This window comes from Salmo trutta, chromosome 8 (genome assembly GCF_901001165.1).
Source record: "Salmo trutta chromosome 8, fSalTru1.1, whole genome shotgun sequence".
In the NCBI taxonomy this organism is placed as follows: domain Eukaryota; kingdom Metazoa; phylum Chordata; class Actinopteri; order Salmoniformes; family Salmonidae; genus Salmo; species Salmo trutta.
Window position 1 is genome coordinate 31,062,599 of NC_042964.1, and position 24,302 is coordinate 31,086,900.

Consider the following 24,302-nt stretch of genomic DNA (forward strand, 5'->3'; position numbering starts at 1 on the left):
GTACGTTTTACTGTACATACTGTATTGTGACTATTTGCCCTGCATCTGTGTATAGTACACTTAATAAACTAATGTCATAATTAAAACAATAGTAATGTTATTTTCTTATAAAGTGTAATAACATGGTTACTACCAACGCCTCTCTCATCTATGAGAGGGACATAGTAGCTACGTCATGTACGTCATTTATTTGATGTCTGTTGGCTTGGCTCCTGCATCTTTGTGTCACGCGCTGTACCTGTCAACTCAACTGAAGCATCGTTATAATCGGCTACTTCATGAGAAAGTTTCACTAGTAGCTAGCTACCTATGTTTCATAAAAACTCAACAACTATCAACTGTTTTATACTGTTAAATACATTTCAAAAGTGCTGATAAAATACATGGCCTAATAGAGTTTATTTTTTATGTCTGATTTTACTGGACAAAATGAATTGGGTCGGTGGTTCAAGGTAGGTTTGACAGCTAGCTAGCTAACGTTAGCTTGCTAAACTAACGTTAGCACTTTTGCATATGTGCTTTTTGACAGTCTGGGTGGAACAAGTTTTAGAAAACTTGCTTGTTAGCAAATATTCAACATTAACTTTCTCTTTCTTTGACAAATAACATCAGAACTGTAACATAACTGCTACTATTTAACAAAAATATACTACTGGCCCCCTTTTAAAAATATTATATTGACCCCCTTTTAAATAGCAATTTTAACTTGATTTTCCATTATAAATATTCAGGAACCGGTTTATGATGAGAAATGACATGAAAAAGCAAAGGGTAAGTTAAACCCACAGTGGCCTTAAATAAGGTCCCATATTGTATACATTATAATACAGTATACACTACCGTTCAAAAGTTTGGAGTCACTTAGAAACAGACGCCTCACTTGTTCTCAACTGGCAGCTCCATAAAATAGTACCCGCAAAATACCAGCGTGAAGAGGTGACTCCGGGATGCTGGCCTTCTAGGCAGAGTTCCGTGCCTCCTAGGCAGTGTCTGTGTTCTTTTGCCCATCTTAATCTTTTATTTTTATTGGCCAGTCTGAGATATGGCTTTTTCTTTGCAACTCTGCATAGAAGGCCAGCATCCCGGAGTCGCCTTTTCACTGTTGATGTTGAGACTGGTGTTTTACGGGTGCCATTTAATGAAGCTGCCAGTTGAGGACTTGTGAGGTGTCTGTTTCTCAAACTAGACACTAATGTACTTGTCCTCTTGCTCAGTTGTGCACCGGGGCCTCCCACTCCTGTTTCTATTCTGGTTAGAGACAGTTTGCGCTGTTCTGTGAAGGGAGTAGTACACAGCGTTGTACGAGATCTTCAGTTTCTTGCCAATTTCTCGCATAGAATAGCCTTCATTTCTCAGAACAAGAGTAGACTGATGAGTTTCAGAAGAAAGTTCTTTGTTTCTGGCCATTTTGAGCCTGTAATCGAACCAACAAATGCTGATGCTCCAGATATTCAACTAGTCTAAAGAAGGACAGTTTTATTGCTTCTTTAATGAGCACAACAGTTTACAGCTGTGCTAACATAATTGCAAAATGGTTTTCTAATGATCAATTGGCCTTTTAAAATTATAAACTTGTATTAGCTAACACAACGTGCCATTGGAACACAGGAGTGATGGTTGCTGATAATGGGCCTCTGTATGCCTATGTAGATATTCCATAAAAAATCTGCCGTTTCCAGCTACAATAGTCATTTACAACATTAACAATGTCTACACTGTATTTCTGATCAATTTTATGTTATTTTAATGGACAAAAAATGTGCTTTTCTTTCCAAAACAAGGACATTTCTAAGTGACCCCAAACTTTTGAACAGTAGTGTATGTGACATGATAATGCATATGCCAACATTTTATCAGGAATTCTTTGAAAAGAAAAAAATGCAGAGAAAGATGAAAACCTTAGGAATACCAACCTCTCCTAAAGGAGCCAGCTCTGGAAGTATGGACCTAGTGACTTTATTCATAGTAAACCAGATTGCTGCAAAGAAAGAAAACAATGGTGAGTTCAGACAGGCATCTATAGATTATGGATAAATACTAATAACATTGAAAAAGGATCCCACCCACCCACAACAATAACTTTGTTTGTTCCAGATCAGCCAAAGATAACTCACATCACTGATGATAAAGGAGGACCCAAGTCGATGAGGGAGGGGCCCCTGGAGTTACCCATGAGCCCTTGCTCCCCATCACGGCTTTCCCTTGTGGAGAGCCAGCCTTTGTACAGGTATCGGTTATATATATCAAATCAATCAAATGTATTTATAAAGCCCTTCTTACATCAGCTGATATCTCAAAGTGCTGTACAGAAACCCAGCCTAAAACCCCAAACAGCAAGCAATGCAGGCGTAGAAGCACGGTGGCTAGGAAAAACTCCCTAGAAAGGCCAGAACCTAGGAAGAAACGTAGAGAGGAACCAGGCTATGAGGGGTGGCCAGTCCTCTTCTGGCTGTGCCGGGTGGAGATTATAACAGAACATGGCCAAGATGTTCAAATGTTCATAGATGACCAGCAGGGTCAAATAATAATAATCACAGTGGTTGTAGAGAGTGCAACAGGTCAGCACCTCAGGAGTAAATGTCAGTTGGCTTTTCATAGTCGATCATTCAGAGTATCTCTACTGCTCCTGCTGTCTCAAGAGAGTTGAAAACAGCAGGTCTGGGACAGGTAGCACGTCCGGTGAAGAGGTCAGGGGTCCATAGCCGCAGGCAGAACAGTTGAAACTGGAGCAGCAGCACGGCCAGGTGGACTGGGGACAGCAAGGAGTCATCAGGCCAGGTAGTCCTGAGGCATGGTCCTAGGGCTCAGGTCCTCTGAGAAAGAAAGAAAGAATTAGAGAGAATTAGAGAGAGCATACTTAAATTCACACAGGACACCGGATAAGACAGGACAAATACTCCAGATATAACAGACTGACCCTAGCCCCCCGACACATAAACTACTGCAGCATCATTACTGGAGGCTGAGACAGGAGGGGTCGGGAGACACTGTGGCCTCATCCGACGATACCCCCGGACAGGGCCAAACAGGCAGGATATAACCCCACCCACTTTGCCAAAGCACAGCCCCCACACCACTAGAGGGTTATCTTCCACCACCAACTTACCATCTTGAGACAAGGCCGAGTATAGCCCACAAAGATCTCCGCCACGGCACAACCCAAGGGGGGGCGCCAACCCAGACAGGAAGATCACGTCAAGCAATTATAGAATCATTTTAGGAGGAAAAATGAAACAGTAGCTCATCTTTAATGACATTCAAGTATTTGTAATAACGGTAGTGTACTACTCATGTATTTTAGTGTCCAGGCTGCTAGAAAGAGAAAGCACTGCATTCCTGATGGATTCAAGTGTAGACAGGTCAGTCGGCATTTACTCACACTGATTCATATTTTCTGACAACACAAATACATCACCTTACATCACTAGTACTCTTTTGATCATATTTCTGAACATACAGATACAGTAAGCTTTATGGAAATGATGACTCAACCTTGTGACATTTGGCTGGTTCATTGGTTGTTGCTCTCAGCTCTCACCAGTGCTGGAGTCGAACATGTCAGACACCAGTACATCAGACTACCAGCAACACATCCAGGACACCCTGAGCCCCTTCTGCTCGGCATCGTCGTCAGTCTCCTCCTCAGGGGCAGGCCTGTTCTCCCTCCAGCAGAGAGCACAGGTCCAGCCACAGCTACACTGCTCACCTAGACCCCCCTGGGATACCGCCACCTCAGCGCAACTACAGGTATTCATTCAAATACAGTCATAGTAACAGTATTCCTTCATTTGGAATGGATTTAACCCCACCTCTACCCCACAAACACATGAAACAAAGACAAATGAATGTGCATTCATTCCACTGTACTAACAGTTTTGTAAAACCTAATGAATATTTGATTTTGTAGTTTAGACCTTTCTCTCAGCCAGGAGGGAGGAGAGAGTGTTCCCCGTGGGCCACAGGACCAAGTGGACCCAAACAGCAGCTGAACATGACCCCCCCTGTGTCCAGAGTACGGTTTGGAGGCACAGAGCCTGAGTGAGTACTGAACTGAAAATATCAAATATGTGTTTTTACCTGATATGCAGGAAATGTTGATTTTCTTTATCCATCTTCTGTTCATACATTATTGAGATTGACAACCCCCCCCTGAACTGATATTATTTTTATCCTGATTTCCATTGCTGTATTGATTACATCTGTGAAGATAGACGTATTAGTTGATATTTCCATAACTTGTGCACTGACTAATGGGGTATGCATCTGCCTACCCAGTAACACAGACACCAGAGACCATGTCATGCACGCAGTGGGGTTCTCTATCAACCAATCGGAGGGCAAAGACCACACCTTGGAGTTCTCTCTCAAAGATGAGACAATGAAGTTCTCTCTCAACCAAATAGAGAGTGAAGAGCAACACGAGAAAGCACTCTTCAGGGCCTGCAGTAATGAGGAATATGGAAATGAAGGTACTGTTGCATCCCAAATGGCACCCTATGCCCTACATAGTGCACTACTTTTGGACAGGACCCATAGGGCTCTGGTCAGAAGTATAGCACTGTAGGTAATAGGGTTCCATTTGCTACGCATACACTGTCTAGTGTGCATTATGTAGGCTATTAATAATGTCCCTTCACTAAAACTATGATACATGTTTTTGCATAAAGTTGACCAATCTCTCTTTATTGACATACAGTACCAGTCAAAGTTTGGGCACACCTACTCATTCCAGGGTTTTTCTTTATTTGGACTATTTCCTACATTGTAGAATAATAGTGAAGACATCAAAACTATGAAATAACACATGTGGAATTATGTAGTAACCAAAAAAGTGTTAAACCAATCAAAATATATTTGATATTCTTCAAAGTAGCCACCATTTGCCTTGATGACAGCTTTGCACGCTCTTGGCACTCTCTCAACCAGCTTCATGAAATGGTCACCTGGAATGCATTTCAATGAACAGGTTTGCCTTGATAAAAGTTCATTTGTGGAAATTCTTTCTTTAATGCATTTGAGCCAATCAGTTGTGTTGTGACAAGGTGGGGGTGGTATACAGAAGATTGCCCTATTTGGTAAAAGACTAAGTCCAAATGGCAAGAACAGCTCAAATAAGCAACAAGAAACAACAGTCCATCATTACTTTAAGACATGAAGGTCAGTCAATCCAGAATATTTCAAGAACTTTGAAAGTTTCTTCAAGTGCAGTTACAAAAACCATCAAGAGCTATGATAAAACTGGCTCTCATGAGGACTGCCACAGGAAAGGAAGACCCAGAGTTCTGAACTGTTGATGATCAAGTTCATTAGTTACCAGCCTCAGAATGTGCAGCCCAAATAAATCCTTCACAGAGTTCAAGTAATAGACAAATCTCAACATCAACTGTTCAGAGGAAACGGCATGAATCCGGCCTTCATGGTCGAATTGTTGCAAAGAAACCACTACTAAAGGAAACCAATAATAAGAAGAGACTTGCTTGGGCCAAGAAACATGAGCAATGGACATTACACCAGTGGAAATCTGTCCTTTGGTCTGATGAGTCCAAATTTGAGATTTTTGGTTCCAACTGCCGTGTCGCAGAGTAGGTGAATGGATGATCTCTGCATGTGTGGTTCCCACTGTGAAGCATGGAGGAGGAGGTGTGATGTTGTGGGGGTGATTTTCTGGTGACACTGTCTGTGATTTATTTAGAATTCAAGGCACACTTAACCAGCATGGCTACCACAGCATTCTGCAGCGATACGCCATCCCATCTGGTTTGCACTTAGTGAGACTATCATTTGTTTTTCAACAGGACAATGACCCAACATACCTCCAGGCTGTGTAAGGGCTATTTGACCAAGAAGGAGAGTGATGGAGTGCTGCATCAGATGACCTGGCCTCCACAATCACCCGACCTCAACCCAATTGAGATGGTTTGGGATGAGTTGGACCACAGAGTGAAGGGAAAGCAGCCAACAAGTGCTCAGCATATGTGGAAATTCCTTCAAGACTGTTGGAAAAGCATTCCAGGTTGTCACGTCTACTCCCACTCCTCCCCTCCGGCATTCGACATCGCCGGTTTACTAACCACCGGTCCTGGCATTCATCATTACGTGCACCTGCCATTCATCATTACGCGCACCTGCTCTTCTTCATGAGGCACACTTGGACTCAATCACTTCTCTGATTACCTCCCCTATATCTGTTACTCCCTTAGTTCCATTCCCAAGGCAGTATTGACTATGTGTTTCACGTCTGTACGCTACTCGTGTTTCTTGTTTTGTTCCATGTTCCGTTTATTATTAAACTCACCACCTTCACTTGCTTCCCGAATCCCAGCATCCATGTTACAGAATACTGCCTCACCAAATGGAAGCAGCAGGAAATCAGAGCATCTCCCAGATGGTCGACGAAGAGGGATACTTACTTCGTAAGCACCACGACCAGCTGGCGCAACTGGGGACGGCTATGGAAGAGGTTCTTCGCAGTCTTCAACGTCTCGAACATGCCTTCCACTAGCAGAAGATACTCTTCCACCAGTCGAGCCAGCACACCAGTCCATTCAGCTGTCCGCCCAGGTCAGCGATGCCCGTTTGTCCCTCCCGGATAAATATGACGGAACCCCATCTAAATGCTGTGGCTTCCTACTCCAGTGCTCCCTCTATTTTGTGCATCAGATGGGAGCCCCCACCACAGAGAGGTCCAAGGTTGCCATGGTTATTTCTCTGCTGACTGGGCGGGTGTTGGAGCGGGCTACGGCCGTCTGGGAGAGAGGAGAGGAGGAGCCGGCTTCGTAGGGCAGAGAGGGGGGTGAGCGCCTACTCCAACTACGCCAGGATGACCAGACCGCTGCCGGTAGCAGCATCCAGTGGATGGAATGAGCTGGCGCTCCGTACGCTATTCCAAAGAGGACTGCGCGAGGAGGTCCAAACGGAACTGGCATGTTGTGATGACAGCCTCTCCTTGGACGCACTCATCGCGATGGCCATCCGGTTGGATAATCTAATTCGGGAGCATCGGTACTCACATCGCTTCTCTCCCTCCCTCAGTGAACACTCTGTAGCAGAGCCTGAACCTATGGAGGTAGCGGTCACACACCTCCCCGCGGTGCAGCGACGCAGACGGAGACAGCTGAGGCTCTGTCTCTATAGTGGTCAAGGGGGGCACCAGCTTCAGTAGTGTCCGGTACGTCCCAACTCGGGATCCACAAGCTCAAAGGGATGGTCATGTGATCTTCCACCTCCTGGGGCAGGTGTGAGTATCCCATCTTCATCAGTTTCTGCTAAACACTTTTAGTGTCGATCACACTAGCTGACTGTCCCTCATGTACTGTTTCTACAGCGCTAGTGGATTTCGGTGCCGCGGGGAACTTTATTGACCAGACCCTTGCCTCCTCTCTGAGCATCCCCTCATACCCGCTCTCCTCACCGTTTCCGGTTCAAGCTCTTGATAAATCGGCCACTAGGATCCGGAACCATCACACACATCACCACACCACTCACCCTCACCGTGGAGTCCATTCATCAGGAAAACATCCCTTTCTTCATCACTAGTGCACCAGCTCACAAGATCATCCTCGGCCTCCCATGTCTCCAATGCCATAACCCCACCATCTCATGGTCAAGGATAAGAATCACGGACTGGTCACCCGAATGCCGGAGGACCTGTTTTCCTGTTGCCTCTCGTGTCGTAGCCCCTGTGGTCTGGGACGTAGATGTGGAGATTCGCCAGGCTCTGGAGAGGGAACCCGCTCCCACTACCTGTCCTCCTGAGCGCATCTACATTCCCATGGGGATAAGGGAGCAACTGTTGACCTGGGCACACACAGCTGTCGTCGCTGGACATCCTGGATCACCCGTACTAAAAAATGTATTGGTGGCCCACCTTGGCGCAGGACGCTACTCGCTACGTCAACTCCTGTTCTGTGTGTGCCCAAACTAAGTCTCCAGGCACGCTCCAGCAGGGAAGCTCCTTCCCCTTCCCATGCCTCAGCGTCCCTGGTCTCATCTGTCCATTGACTTTGTTATCGATCTCCCCTCCTCTGACGGTTTCACCACCATTCTGGTGGTTGTGGACAGATTTTCTAAATCATGCCAGTTTATTCCTGTCTCTGGTCTCCCTACCTTAATGGTCTTAATGGTCCCCAATTCAGGTCACAAGTATGGAGGGCTTTCATGGAGAATCTGGGGATCGCAGTCAGCCTCACTTCCGGGTACCGGCCTCAGTCCAACGGGCAGGTGGAGAGGATGAACCTGAAGCTGGGGAGGTTCCTGAGGAGTCACTGCCAGAACCGGCAGGGGAAGTGGGCCGATTCCTTCCCTGGGCAGAATATGCACAGAATTCATTACGTCACTCCTCCACTGGGCTTACTCCCTTCCGGTGTGTCCTGGGTTGTCAGCTGGCCCTGGCTCCGTGGACTCCGAGCCATACCAAGGCCCCTGCGGTGGACGAATGGTTCCAGCGCGCAGAGGAGGTTTGGAGTGATGCTCATGTGAGGATCCAGCGTGCCGTCCTTCAACCAGAAGGAGCAGGCGGATCGCCACCTCAGTGTAGCGCCCGTGTTCCATCCTGGTGATCGCGTCTGGTTTCCACCAGGAACCTCCCACCCAGCCTGCTCTGCAAAAAGCTGAGTCTCCGGTTTGTGGGGCCATTCAAAGTTCTCCAGAGGGTAAACGAGGTGACTTATAGGTTTCAGCTTCCCAGTGATTACCATATCTCACCTTCATTTCATGTCTCCCTTCTGGTGGTTCCTGGTCCCCTGGCTGATGCTGTCCCCCACAACACCCCCCCACCACCCGTCGAGGGAGGTCCCACCTATGCCGTCAGATCCGTACTGGACTCCCGACATCGTGGGGGTCGGCACCTGCACTTGCTTCCCGACTCCCAGCGTCCACATTACACAGGGGAAGCTGGTTGACACAGGGGAAGCTGGTTCCATATGTGTTATTTCATAGTTTTGATGTCTTCACTATTATTCTACAATGTAGAAAATAGTAAAAATAAAGAAAAACCCTTGAATGAGTAGGTGTGTCCAAACTTTTGATTGGTACTGTATGTATGTCAATTCATCCCAGCAGCTAATTTTAAGAAGGGGATGTCTAAGATATATCTCAAGGAGGAAGTACCAACGTCTTCCAGAGATGTGAATGAATCACAGAGCCAAGACCCTGAACCTGATTTTCTGACTCAGGTAATTGCAGGCAGCAGCATTACATCAGGTGTCTAATGCCACCTAGTGGCAGAATTTGAATAATTTCAGAGCTAAATAATGATGACGATAAAATACAGTACCATTTAGCAGACAGTTTTTCCAAAGCTACTACAGTCATACGTGCAAACATTTTACATACTGGTGGTCTCGGAAATCGAGCCCACTATCCTGGCGTTGCAAGTACCATGCTCTACCAACTGAGCCACCGAGGACCTGATGAGAGAATGATAATAGGTAAAGCTAAGGGGAAATGTGTTCATATGGTGAAGGCTAGCCTGTTTCATTGTTACGCCTGTATTCCAACAGGTTTCCAACTGCACTGATGTCAGCTCATGTAAGTTTCCACAGTATATTCAAAATCATCTGCTGTTCACCATCTGTCTGACACTGATAGTCTGAGTCCCAAATGGCACCCTATTCCCTATATAGTGCCAAATGAGGAATTTAATGAGGAATAATAGGGTGTCATTTGGAACGCAACCTGGTAGAGACTTACCTGCAGATCTGTCTTCAGCTTGTCCTGGAAACACTCATCATGGTCCTAAGGAATGCTGCGAATCATCACCCAGTTACTCTCCAAGAAGAGGTTACTTTAGTTCAGACTCTGATGATGACGTAAGTAAACAATTAATACGGTTTACATCTGCTTTGGTTAATATACTGTAAGGGGATGCTTTGATTTTCCATAGATCCCATAGGCCTACCATTACTGACTTGGTAACACTTTACATTTAATTGCTCTTATAAGTCTGTGTAATTACTGTTTATATCATGTTGTTACATAGTAACTGCTTTGCATTTACATGGTAATATCAACATATTTCTTAGCCTGAGTCCCAGATCTGTTTGTGCTGTCTTGTCAACTCCATTGCTGTCACGTAGCATGACAATGACAGCAATGGAGTTGACAAGACAGCCCATACATATCTGGGATTTAGGCTGCATATTTTCATACTAATCTTTAAATGTCATATCAGGAGGTGGAGGATTATCACCAGTGTCACCAGGGTGGATCCTCACAGTCACACACAGTGCGGTCCTGTAGTGAAGAGTTCAATGTCCTCAGCCAAGGCTCATCACATTGGAACACACAACAACTGGGTCACCCTCAGTCTCAATCCAGACCTTACACCCCACCCACTAGGCCTCAGTGCACAGGGAACTGTGGAAACGACCAGAGAGATCATAGAGACCAGAGAGCTTTGGAGAGCTTTGGCTACACTGAGAGACGGTCAGGCTGTGTAGTTGCAGATGACAGTAACGGCCAGGTTAGGGTTATAAGTGATCAGTATGTCCCATCTTGTCCTCTGTCTGAATCACAGTGCTCTGAGGTTCACCAACAAAAGATAGAAGCCACCGGAACACGAGAAACACAAACACGAGAAATGGGAACACAGACTGTCGCCAACATCACCTCGAAATGTCCAACATCGGATGTTTCAACTCAGTGCAGTTTTGGACAGGAGTGTAAAGAGAACAACCTCATGGACTCTGAATCCCACAAGTCTGCTTACAATGTAATACCGACCCCAACTACCAGAGGGCAGGCAAGTCACAGAGATGAGTCTATGAGACAACAGACACACAGAGCATTATCAGACAGATCCGGGAGGGAGGGAGAAGAGCAAACTCCCTGGAGAAAATCAACAGCCAGAGAGCTCAAGGCTGGACCTGGGCACCATCCATCAATCATCCCTTCAAACAAGTGTCGTAACACTAACACTGAGAGTAGAGTGTGTATTCAGAGACCCACTACCTCTATACTAGACACTCTCCTCATCACCAATGATGTAAAAGGTATAAATAGCAAATGTTTGATGTAATTAACAAATCAGTGTTGCCGATATAGACATATTTATGGCAGATGAGTTCCAAATCAATGCAAACAACTTCATATGTGGTGTAATTTGTCATAGATAATCGATTGAAAGTAAAGCTAGTGAATGCGTGTAACAAGCACACGTTATACTGCAATTATATTTACTCTGATCTGTATATGTTGACATTCTTCCATAGAGTTTGTTGCAGTTATTTTCTTACGGACCGAGATTCATGATGGTGGTATTTTTTTGTATTTTCAGTAGTATTTTGAAAATGGATGTTGCTCCCTAATGATGTTTTTCTCTCTTCCATCCAGACTTGAGAGATGAGCAGCTGCAGCATAGAGGACAGGGAGATGAAAGAGAGGTCCTGGACCCTGTTGAGAATGTTCCTCTTAGAGAAGACCTTCCAGATGACAAAGAGGAGAAACGGAGAGGGAGTGCAGAGGAGAGGGAGGAGGTCACTACTGAGAGCGGAGTTAACAGGCTTTCAGAGGAGGTTGAGACACTTCAGGAAATAGCAGACATTCTGCTCATGCTGAAGCAGAGGAAAAAAGATTAGAGGTGGGAAGGACAGGAGAGGAGGGTATCCCTTTAAGAGTTGTGAACAGTACTAGCAACTACATCCCTTTACCACAGAATCTGTTTCTGCATATTTAAAGATTTATAACAATGCCCTTGGGATTCTACATTAAAACGAAAGCCAGACATTGCAAGATAATTAGTTTATTTTTTCCCAATACATATTTAAGTGTTCAAGATTCTCATGAATATATTTACTTTGATAGAATATAAATTATAGCAAAACATTTACAGCAACAATAATCAAATGTGTACTATACAGCACTGGATACAATTTTTTTTAATCTTCACTAGTTCTTCTTCATAAGCTAGACTAGAAACACTGCATTTAATTTGTTTTCACACAGAAAACATTGCACCCATTCACCATAAACACATTGGATGTCCCCATTTAGGAATTAAAGCAAAGAAGGCAATATAATAATAACACAATGGGTTGTCAAGGGGTTGTTGAGCATCTTTCCTAAAATCACAAAACATCAAATAACTTGTTTGACACTATCTCAAGTTTGTTACATTACGGCAATGTTGTCACCTCTGTGAATGGCGTGTGCAATAAAGTGTTTTTTCCTCTATAAAACGCACTGTGATAATAAAAAAAAGACATATCTTCCAGTGAACCTCCACTTTAGACTACCTATAGTATCCTCTCTTTTCTAATCACATTTCTAATCAAATACTCAAATATTGATAATACATACTCAATAATCCAGTATTGACACACTGATGTTCCAATGAACTGGCAAAACACATCTAGTGATCCTTTGAAATGCTGTCATTTCATTTCAGTCTAAAGAAAATCCTATTTGAATTCCCAATAGTAGCTATCTATTTTGTTTTGTCACAGCCAATAATACACAGACATATTCTCAGCGACTTTATGTTGACCACTTTCAACAAGAGTTTGCTACACACAAATCTATGTGTACTGAAGTACTCAACTAAAAAGGTGTCACCTTACATAGTTTTACGATATATAAAACAACATTAGCAAGTACAGTACTCCTCGACCCTTTAGAACACGAGAACCCCAGCTCTTTCACGTGAAGAGTATGCATTGCAATTTGTACATAAGGCTGTGGAGGAAGACACAACGTAAAATGGAGACAAAATAAGACATTCTTTCTGACATTGTTTTCCCAAAGAGCAACTATGTGTGTGACATTAACCGACTAAACTGTCCATTTCAATGCATGGTTATTCTCTCTGATAGACTGAGGTACAACCCAATGAATAGTCTAGTCTACATTTATCAATAAAAACATTTGTGCAACTTCTGAAATCAAAAAAGGCTGTCATCACGCTGGCTGGCCATATAGTCAACTCCCTCATACATTTCACTTCAGTACAGGCACCAACATCATGGGTATAATACATTGGAATAAATAACATAATAATCCATAGGTTTACTAATGAGAAAACAAAGATGGGTCATGTGCTACTTACTGTAGCTTATCAACCAACATGATTAAACAAACAGCAAAGCAAGACTGAACATCATCATTAGACGGAGACCAGGATAAGTCCCAAATGGCATGCTATTCCCTTTATAGTGCACTACTTTTGACCAAGGCCCATAGGGCTCTGGTTAAAAGTAGTGCACTATATAGGGAATAGGGTGCCATTTGGGACGTACAGCCCAGGTGTACTACTAGTGTCTGACACCCCATTTGTGATGCTATGGACAAGCTGAGACAATATTGTTCTGAGTTTCATATAGAAAGGCATACTGGTATCAACACTATATATTACAACCCCTCCCTCTGATTTTAAAACTTGTAATATCATGGCCATTTTAGAGGACGTTTGGACTCCTACAATAAAGGTTTTGTTGTGAAGAGGTTTTATCTCTAATCATAGGGTTTTATGTGAGGGAAAATGCAATAGTTTTGTTAATCGTTGGTCTGCCTCATATATATGTAAATTCATAATAATGCGACATGAACAGTAAAATGGATGTCTAAATGCTGAGGATAAATATGAATGTAATGTATGCTTAATACTATTTACATGATGGTTTAAAAATCTAAAATAAGATTCTTATCAAACTATAGAAGTAACTACAACATTACATTGGCAAAATCAAAGGTGTAACTTGTGTTATAAATAGCTACCCTGTCTGTGAAAAAGATGGAGCAATGTAACCTATGTGACTGTGAGGCAAACCAGAGAACAGGACTTGGGGAGGTTGTAGATCAGGGGCTGTATGTATCAAGCTTCCTGTCCATGTAATATTATGAATTATGATCTAAAAGGCAAAACTAATCCTAAATCAACACTCCTACTCTGAGACACTTGATACACACTTTCTGAGATGAGAGAACAGGGACAATATCCAAAGCCAAAGTTACAAACTAGACTGGGACCAGATCTGTTTGTGCTCTTGCCAACTCCATGGCTGTCATCATCAAGCCATTATTTGGCATGACAATGAGTTGGCATGAAAGCACAAACAAACTGGCACTCAGGCTAGGGCTAATCCACGTCGGAGGCATCGTTATCAGAGAGGTGGTAGTTGCTCCCCTTCACCCTGATGTACTCCACCTGCCGGTCCTCGTCAGAGTCTGTGGCCCCGCAGGAGCACAGCTGGTTGTCAAACAGGGACTCAATCTCCTCCAGCCTCCGGCTCTTTGTCTCAGGCAGACAGCCGTAGATGAAGAAGAACCCCAGCAGAGCCAGGCTGGAGTAAAGGAAAAACGCTCCTGGGAAATAACAATCACAACAACTACACAATCAACAACACATCATCTGTCAGTCATTAATAAGGCCTACAGTTTTTCCCTGACTACCGTACATGACTTGACCAGGAAGGGCCCAGAGGTTTTCCTGTACTGACAGCAGAGTTAAGTTCTAGTCTGCAACAGTGTACAATTCTGTCACACTATCCAGTATCTACTGCACATTATTAAATGACAGCAAGTAATCAAGCATGATGAAACTACATTCATTACACATTGAGCCTATCATAAGATATCCCAAGTCTCTAGATTAATCAAATGTCCAACAAAGGTCAGATCCTGCAGTAGAAGCAGGCCTGCTGTTCAGGTTGATTGATCAAGGATGTCCTGTAAGTGGGGTATTGATCAGTGACTACGGTTTGTACCGTAGTAGGTGAGGGACTGGGCCACGTGGAGGAAGATGTGTCTGTGTTACCGTAGTAGGTGAGGTTCTGAGCCACATGGAGGAAGGTGAGGGAGACCAGGAAGTTAAATGTCCAGTTGACTCCAGCTGAACAGGCGTTCCCTGTGCTCCGGGCCCACAGGGGGTAAATCTCAGAGTTGATTGTCCACGGCATTGGACCCATACCTGGAAGTAGAGGGATGACACAGGGCTTACGATAGCTCTACAGTACAGTAACTACCCCCCGCATGCAAACAATGCTGAATCAAGACGTATATACAGTAAGCACACAAATCAAACCTTTAAGCAAGTATACCAAATGACATCAATGCATGGTTAATGCCAGACTTGAAATGAGATCACATTTTCTAATAATGCATTTCTTTAGTTAGTAGTTGCCCCACAATGAAAGTGAAATACAGCGTAAATTGAATCTCTACATAGATCAGTGTTGCCTCTCTCACCTGGGGCGAAGAAGGCCAGATAGAGAACAAGACCCAGTAGGACCACCCAGGAGTAGGAGGTGGGACAGTAGTTATAGGCCCAGTACGTATGGACTCTCAGCTGGGTCGAGTTGGAACACCTGGAATAACATGGTATAAGACAGTTAATGTATTGTAGCAACAGTAGTTATGTTATGGATAGAGGGGTACTATGAGTACAGTATTATAGAATAACCACTTCTCAAGCCTTCTTCAAGGAGTCTTATTCAACTCCTTCCACTAACCCCTTCCATCCCCTTCACAAACACACAACAAATAAACCCACACACAGAGCACATTCTATGACTCACCTGCCCCCTGCTGCCCTATGCGCAAACACACACTCTCTCCCTCCCCTTAGTGCCGCCTGTAGCTCACCTGCCCAGGCTGCCTTCTCAGTGGAGGCTGTATTGACAGATACGTAGCTCACCTGCCCCAGGCTGCCTTCTCAGTGGAGGCTGTATCGACAGGTACACACGAGGAGGCGAACAGAGCTGTGCTGTTCTCACGGAAACAGAAGCCACACCCCGGGTCCAGCATGCACGGCTCACACAGCCTGGGATGACAGGAGGATTGGACAGAGATGTCACAAACAGAGACAAGATCCTTGAGGAGGTATAACAAAACACATTTACTCGCTGTGAATGGAGAAGATGCTATCTTGAGCTCTTTACTCTGATAACATGAGAATAATCTATGTCTGTGTGAGTGTACGTATTTGTGTGTGTGTTTGTGCATCCATGTGTGGGCATGCGTGAGTGTGTAGTGCGGCGAGCATATGGCAGACCCATTTCATTCACAGAGGGAGTAGCTCTAATTTTTAAAATAAATAAACAAACAATTCACCTTTATTTAACCAGGTAGATCAGTTGCGAACAAGTTCTCATTTACAACTGCGAGCTGGCCAAGATAAAGTAAAGCAGCGCGACAAAAACAACAACACAGAGTTACACATGGGATAAACAAATGTACAGTCAATAACACAATAGAAAAATCTATGTACAGTGTGTGCAAATGTAGTAAGATTAGGGAGGTAAGGCAATAAATAGGCCATAGTGGCGAAATAATTACAATTTAGCATTAACACTGGAGTGATGGATGTGCAGATGATGATGTGCAATACTGGGGTGCAAAAGAGCAAAAAAAATTTATAACAATATGGGGATGAGGTAGTTGGGTAGGCCATTTACAGATGGGCTATGTACAGGTGCAATGATCGGTAAGCTGCTCTGACAGCTGATGCTTAAAGTTAGTGAGGGAGATATAAGTCTCCAGCTTCAGTGATTTTTGAAATTCGTTCCAGTCATTGGCAGCAGAGAACTGGAAGGAAAGGCAGCCAAAGGAGATATTGGCTTTGAGGATGACCAGTGAAATATACCTGCTGGAGCACATGGTACGGATGGGTGTTGCTATGGAGACCAGTGAGCTGAGAAAAGGCGGGGCTTTATCTAGCAAATACTTAAAGATGACCTGGAGCCAATGGGTTTGGCGACGAATATGTAGCGAGGGCCAGCCAACGAGAGCCAGCCAACAAGAGCATACAGGTCGCAGTGGTGGGTAGTATATGGGGCTTTGGTGACAAAAGGGATGGCACTGTGATAGACTACATCCAATTTGCTGAGTAGAGTGTCGGAGGCTAGTTTGTAAATGACATCGCCGAAGTCAAGGATCGGTAGGATGGTCAGTTTTATGAGGGTATGTTTGGCAGTATGAGTGAAGGAGGCTTTGTTGCGAAATAGGAAGCCAATTCTAGATTTAATTTTGTATTGGAGATGCTTAATGTGAGTCTGGAAGGAGAGTTTACAGTCTAACCAGACACCTAGGTATTTGTAGTTGTCCACATATTCTAAGTCAGAACCGTCCAGAGTAGTGATGCTCGGCGGGCGGGCAGGTGCGGGCAGCAATTGGTTGAAGAGCGTGCATTTAGTTTTACTAGCATTTAAAAGCAGTTGGAGGCCACGGAAGGAGTGTTGTATGGCATTGAAGCTCGTTTGGAGGTCTGTTAACACAGTGTCCAAAGAAGGGCCAGATGTATACAGAATGGTGTCATCTGTATAGAGGTGGATCAGAGAATCACCAGAAGCAAGAGCGATATCATTGATATATACAGAGAAAAGAGTAGGCCCGAGAATTGAACCCTGTGGCACCCCCATAGAGACTGCCAGAGGTCCGGACAACAGGCCCCCCGATTTGACATACTGAACTCTATCTAAGAAGTAGTTGGTGAACCAGGCGAGGCAGTCAGAGAAACCAAGGCTATTGAGTCTGCTGATAAGAATGCGGTGATTGACAGAGTCGAAAGCCTTGGCCAGGTTGATGAAAACGGCTGCACAGTACTGTCTTTTATCTATGGCGGTTATGATATCGTTTAGGACCTTGAGCGTGGCTGAGGTGCACCCATGACCAGCTCGGAAACCAGATTGCATAGTGGAGAAGGTACGGTGGGATTCGAAATGGTCGGTGATCTGTTTGTTAACTTGACTTTCAAAGACTTAGAAAGGCAGGGCAGGATGGATATAGGTCTGTAGCAGGTCTAGAGTGTCTCCCCCTTTGAAGAGGGGAACGACCGCGGCAGATTTCCAATCTTTGGGGATATCAGACGATACGAAAAAGAGGTTGAACAGGCTAGTAATAGGGGTTGCAACAATTTCAGAGCATAATTTTAGAAAGAGAGGGTCCAGATTGTCTAGCCCAGCTGATTCGTAGGATCCAGATTTTGCAGCTCTTTCAGAACATCAGCTACAGTTGAAGTCGGAAGTTTACATACACCTTAGCCAAATACATTTCAACTCAGTTTTTCACAATTCCTGACATTTAATCCTAGTAAAAAAATCCTTGTCTTAGGTCAGTTAGGATCACCACTATTTTTAAGAATGTGAAATGTCAGAATAATAGTAGAGAGAATGATTAATTTCAGCTTTTATTTCTTTCTTTCATCACATTCCCAGTGGGTCAGAAGTTTACATACACTCTATTAGTATTTATTGCCTATAAATTGTTTAACTTGGGTCCAACTTGGGTAGCCTTCCACAAGCTTCCCACAATAAGTTGGGTGAATTTTGTCCCATTCCTCCTGACAGAGCTGGTGTAACTGAGTCAGGTTTTTTAGGCCTCCTTGCTCGCACACGCTTTTTCAGTTCTGCCCACAAACGTTCTATAGGATTGAGGTTAGGGCTGTTAAGCGGTGCAGCACAGGGGAACCCAAGAGTAGACTCAGACCAGGAAACAGGGATGAATGAAGCAAGATATTTATTGTAACACAGGGAGAGATGAAGTGCAGATCCAGGGAAGCTTGGATGAGTTGTAGGAAACCAGATGTGTAGGCTGAGTTTTGAGTGAACTGGGTTGGGACAGGGTAAACGGGTCCAGAGGGGAATCCAAGGGAGTGATGATGAGTTGAATCCAGAACAGGTTAGCAGGGTGGTGAGATGTGGAACAGGAGACAGGAACCAGAGTCAGAGAGGCAAAACTGCAGTGACAGGAGAAACAGCGTCAGGCAAGGAAATAGGCACAGCAGGAAACAGGATCTTAAATAACAACAAATAGCTAGAAGCATGACTGACTGAACGGAGATTACGATCTGACAGAGTGGAAGTGTCAGAACTGAGTCTTTGTAGAGGTCTTGATTATGGAACGGGTTGCAGCTGGTGGGAAGCTGCTCTGACTCTAGCACACCTGTCTCCAACCACACAATCACACACACACACAGAGAGAAGAAGAGGGAGAGAACTGGGGGAAAGGCTGCAGGTCAAGGAGACACTGGATGTCCACTAGGGGGTGTAGCAGGAGCAGATGTGACAAGGGCTTTGTGATGACCACTCCAATTCCTTGACTTTGTTGCCCTTAAGCCATTTTGCCACAACTTTGGAAGTATGCTTGGGGTCATTGTCCATTTGGAAGACCCATTTGGGACCAAGCTTTAACCTCTTGAGTGATGTCTTGAGATGTTGCTTCAATATATCCAAATACTTTTCCATCCTCATGATGTCCTCTATTTTGTGAAGTGCACCAGTCCCTCCTGTAGCAAAGTACCCCCACAACATGATGCTGTACCCCAGTGCTTCACGGTTGGGATGGTGTTCTTCGGCTTGCAAGCATCCCCCTTTTTCCTCCAAACATAACGATGGTCATTACGGCCAAACAGTTCTATTTTTGTTTCATCAGACCAGAGGACATTTCTCCAAAAAGTACAATCTTTGTCCCCATGTGCAGTTGCAAACCGTAGTCTGGCTTTTTTATGGCGGTTTTGGAGCAGTGGCTTCTTCCTTGCTGAGTGGCCTTTCAGGTTATGTCGATATAGGACTTGTTTTACTGTGGATATAGATACTTTTGTACCTGTTTCCTCCAGCATCTTCACAGGGTCCTTTGCTGTTCTTACATTTACATTTAAGTCATTTAGCAGACGCTCTTATCCAGAGCAACTTACAGTAGTGAATGCATACATTTCATACAATTTCATACATATCATAATTTTTTTTCTGTGCTGGCCCCCCGTGGGAATCGAACCCACATCCCTGGTGTTGCAAACACCATGCTCTACCAACTGAGCTACAGGGATTGATTTGCACTTTTTGTACCAAAGTACATTCATCTCTAGGAGACAGAACGCGTATAACGTATACAAACAGCAGATCCATGCCACATTGGGTAGGGCGGGTTGCAGGAAAGTATATTTAGATCGTAGGTGGAAAGTGCGCTTGGAATTTCCAAAAGGCACCTAAAGACTCTCAGACCATGAGAAACAAGATTCTCTGGTCTCATGAAACCAAGATTGAACTCTTTGGCCTGAATGCCAAGTGTCACGTCTGGAGGAAACCGGGCACCATCTCTACAGTGAAGAATGGTGGTGGCAGAATCATGCTGTGGGGAGGTTTTTCAGCGGCAGGGACAGGGAGACTAGTCAGGATCGAGGACATCCTTGATTGGCCCAGCCAGAGCTCGGACTTGAACCCGATCTAACATCTCTGGAGAGACCTGAAAATAGCTGTGCAGCAACGCTCCCCATCCAACCTGACAAAGCTTGAGAGGATCTGCAGAGAGGAATGGGAAAAACTCCCCAAATCAGGTGTGCCAAGCTTGTAGTGTCATACCCAAGAAAACTTCATGCCATAATCGCTGCCAAAAGTACTTCAACAAAGTACTGAGTAAAGGGTCTGAATACTTATGTAAATGTGATATTTCATTTTTTGGTTTTTCATAAATTAGCAATAAATTCTAAAAACCTGTTTTTGCTTTGTCATTCTGAGGTATTGTGTGTAGATTGATGAGGAAAAAAATATTTAATCAATTTTAGAATAAGGCTGTAACGTAACAAAATGTTGAAAAAGTCAAGGGATCTGATTACTATCCGAAGGCACTGTAAATATTTTGTCTTGCCCATTCACCCTCTGAATGGCACACATACACAATCCATGTCTCAATTGGCTCAAGGCTTAAAATCCTTCTTTAATTTGTCTCCTCCTCTTCATCTACACTGATTGAAGTGTAACATCAGTAAGGGATCATAGCTTTCACCTGGATCCACCTGGTCAGTCTACGTCATGGAAAGAGCAGGTGTTCCTGTTTTGTACACTCAGTCTAAATGCTGTTGTGTAAATTAGGACAGAGAGTGGCTCAGTCTTTCAGAGGGCAGACAGAGTCTCTTTCTCTCTCTCTCACCCTATCTCTCTCTCTTCATCATTTCTATTAACAGAGACCCAACGCCTGTAGCACTGTCGTTAATAGAGTCTGTTGTTGCAGTTAAAACTAACCCCTGGTAGAATCAAAAAATGATCAGAGCAGAGATATTGGAATAATCTACTAGGTAAGTGTTCAGAAACATGTACAGCATGTACAATTACATTGGAAATAGCATTAATTTAATCCTAGATGGAAGAACAGGGAAAATGTATTAAGAAACAAACCCTGTAAAATGTTAACTTGTATTTGTATTTATTATGGATCCCCATTAGCTGCTGCCTTTGCAGCAGCTATTCTTCCTGGGGTCCAGCAAAATTAAGACATTATACATTTTAAAAACATTACAATACATTCATAACAGATTTCACAACATATTAAGTGTGTCCTCAGGCCCCTACTCTACTACCACATATCTATAATGTGTGTGATTAGTGTGTATGTTATGTGTTTACTGCATTCATGAGTTACTTGATGTGGAATAGAGTTCCATGTAGTCATGGCTCTATGTAGTACTGTGCGCCTCCCATAGTCTGTTCTGGACTTGGGGACTGTGAAAAGACCTCTGGTGGCATGTCTTGTGGGGTATGCATGGGTGTCCGAGCTGTGTGCCAGTAGTTCAAACAGACAGCTCGGTGCAATACCGCTGTCAATACCTCTCACAAATACACGTAGCCAGGAGAGATTGACATGCATATTATTAATGTTAGCTCTCTGTTGTTGTGACGTGACTATCATTAATCTGATGACTGCTATTTATTGAATCAAACTAATTATGTTTAATTGTTACCCGATTAAATGAATCATGTAACAATTAACTCATTAGGAAAGAGATGTTTTTTTTAAGAGAAGAGATGTTAAACGAGTTACTATCTCCTGACTTAAACTCTAAAGATATACCGATATCTCTTACATCATTAACAGTCAAGTATTCATTATTACCTCATCAGTCTCATTCTGAACATTGCATAATCCGTGGATCCGCAAGAGCCCTAGCTCTTTTGAATATTCAGGACTACACAAGTTGATTTAATAATTTATTTATTAACTAACTAAATAACAACACAGAATACCATACACACTTACATGAGGTAAAAGTCCCTAGTGGACTGACACGATATGACGGATTGTTACACAATGGAAAGGGGGTGGGGAAAGACAAAGAGAGGGAGAGACAAAGAGAGTCAACTTATCGTACATACATTTTGAAACTACACTCACAGTAACCAGAATACTTAGCACCCTAACCAGCACTCATTCGGATTAGAAATGCAATATATAATTACGCGTAGCCACTACCCCGTCTATGGGTAGTGGCTCGATGTAAGGCTCTGGTTGTCCACCAGAGGTCACAATGTCCTTCTTAGTTGTAGAGCTTCTCTGTTTGAAGTGTTTGTTAGAATAGTTACCGTAATTTCCGGACTATTGAGCGCACCTGAATATAAGCCGCACCCACTGAATTTATATATTTTTTTTTTTTACATAAATAAGCCGCACGTCTATAAGCCGCAGGTGCCTACCGGTACATTGAAACAAATTAACTTTACACAGGCTTTAACGAAACACGGCTTGTAACAAAAATAAATAGGCTTTAACGAAACACGGCTTGTAACAAAAATAAATAGGCTTTAACGAAACACGGCTTGTAACAAAAAATTAAAAATTAGCAGTAAGCTTTAGTTGTCTTTTTGCACTGAGTCAATTCCTCACGCTGCTGTTTCCAACGTCTTATCATCGACTCATTAAGACCAAGCTCCCGTGCAGCAGCTCTATTTCCTTTTCCAATAGCCAGATCAATCGCCTTCAACTTGAAAGCTGCATCATATGCATTTCTCCGTGTCTTTGCCATGATGAGGGTGACAAAATGACTACCGTAATCAGAATGATGGGAAGTTTGAGAGCGCTCGATTTAATCTAAACAGTAAACAAAAAAGTTATTTGACCTTAACCCGTTCGGCAATTTCCTTGGTCTAATGAAAGCTTCATGCCGCCAAAAAACTGAGCACGTCACAGAATGTGTTATTTTGGGGGAAAAAAATTGAAAGCGGGAAAAATCCATATATTAGCCGCGTCATTGTTTAAGCCGCGAGGTTCAAAGCGTGGGAAAAAAGTTGCGGCTTATAGTCCGGAAATTACGGTACTTCAGACGTACCAACAGTTGTATCAGAGGGGATTTTAGGACAATTTTTTCATGCACCACTGCAGACTGTGAATGTTCTGGTCTAGTCTTTACCTTCTTCACTTGTGTTGAGAGTTTCAGAGTTTCTAACCATTTTGTAACGTTCAGCTCGCACTGTACATCGGCTGGTCTGTAGAGTTTAAACCATTTTCAGTTGTGTAGCCACCGCTCCACGCTGTCTGGTCTCAGCACAAAGTTTCTAACCATTTCAACGTGTGGACCACAGCCTCACGTCTTTTTGGTCTTCTAGTTTTAACCATTCGTGAATGGTCTCAATGGTTGATTATTCAAGGTTCAGCTCCCGACCACTTTACATGCCAGCAGCAACATGGCAAGTTTTGGTCTGTATGTTTTTATTTTATTTATTTTATTTATTTATTTCACCTTTATTTAACCAGGTAGGCAAGTTGAGAACAAGTTCTCATTTACAATTGCAACCTGGCCAAGATAAAGCAAAGCAGTTCGACAACATACAAAAACACAGAGTTACACATGGAGTAAAACAACATACAATCAATGATGCAGTAGAAAAAAATAAGACTATATACAATGTGAGCAAATGATGTGAGATAATGGAGGTAAAGGCAAAAAAAAAATGCCATGGTGGCAGAGTAAATAAAGTATGGCAAGAAAAACACTGGAGAGGTAGATTTGTAGTTTGAAGAAAGTTGAAAGTTAAAATATAAATAATATGGTGCAAAGGAGCAAAATAAATAAAATAAATAAATACAGTAGGGGAAAAGGTAGTAGTTTGGGCTCAATTAAAGATGGGCTATGTACAGGTGCAGAGATCTGTGAGCTGCTCTGACAGCTGGTGCTTAAAGCTAGTGAGGGAGATAAGTGTTTCCAGTTTTAGAGATTTTTGTAGTTCGTTCCAGTCATTGGCAGCTGAGAACTGGAAGGAGAGACGACCAAAGGAGGAGTTGGCTTTAGGGGTGACCAGAGAGATATACCTGCTGGAGCGCGTGCTACAGGTGGGTGCTGCTATGGTGACCAGTGAGTGGAGATAAGGGGGGACTTTACCTAGCAGGGTCTTGTAGATGACCTGGAGCCAATGTGTTTGGCGACGATTATGAAGTGAAGGCCAGCCAACGAGAGCATACAGGTCGCAGTGGTGGGTTGTATATGGGGCTTTGGTGACAAAACGGATGGCACTGTGATGTTAATTCTTAGCGAGTCCTTTTAAGCACTCTGGCCAAAAGGGCGTTCCGTCATGCTGACACGAACTCTGAGCTCACTTGGGCGTGGC

At 43.6% G+C, this 24,302-nt stretch overlaps 2 protein-coding genes across 4 annotated transcripts in view; one reads left to right on the forward strand and one right to left on the reverse strand.

Annotated features, from left to right (window-relative positions):
* Window positions 1–230: 230 nt before the first annotated feature.
* Window positions 231–12,171, forward strand: redic1 (regulator of DNA class I crossover intermediates 1). 3 transcript variants are annotated; one of them, XM_029760769.1, is made up of 13 exons: window positions 231–452; window positions 732–771; window positions 1,858–1,999; window positions 2,095–2,227; window positions 3,302–3,359; window positions 3,532–3,747; window positions 3,908–4,038; window positions 4,276–4,469; window positions 9,058–9,173; window positions 9,501–9,528; window positions 9,709–9,809; window positions 10,172–10,991; window positions 11,332–12,171. In XM_029760769.1, exons 1-13 carry the CDS (start codon window positions 430–432, stop codon window positions 11,574–11,576), a joined length of 2,247 nt encoding a protein of 748 aa, XP_029616629.1. In that variant the 5' UTR covers window positions 231–429; the 3' UTR covers window positions 11,577–12,171. The 3 variants fall into 3 exon arrangements, with proteins under 3 accessions (XP_029616629.1, XP_029616630.1, XP_029616631.1); XM_029760770.1 differs by having other exon boundaries at window positions 9,061–9,173; XM_029760771.1 differs by lacking the exon at window positions 10,172–10,991 and having other exon boundaries at window positions 11,332–11,435.
* LOC115198657 (proton myo-inositol cotransporter-like) overlaps window positions 11,725–24,302 on the reverse strand; it is a 72,723-nt gene continuing 60,145 nt past the window's right edge. Inside the window, exons 7-10 of the mRNA XM_029760773.1 lie at window positions 15,629–15,754; window positions 15,181–15,299; window positions 14,750–14,902; window positions 11,725–14,298 (exon numbers count right to left, since the gene is read on the reverse strand). Coding sequence (XP_029616633.1) covers window positions 14,072–14,298; window positions 14,750–14,902; window positions 15,181–15,299; window positions 15,629–15,754 — 625 coding nt within the window. The 3' untranslated portion in view covers window positions 11,725–14,071. The remainder of the gene's footprint in view (window positions 14,299–14,749; window positions 14,903–15,180; window positions 15,300–15,628; window positions 15,755–24,302) is intronic.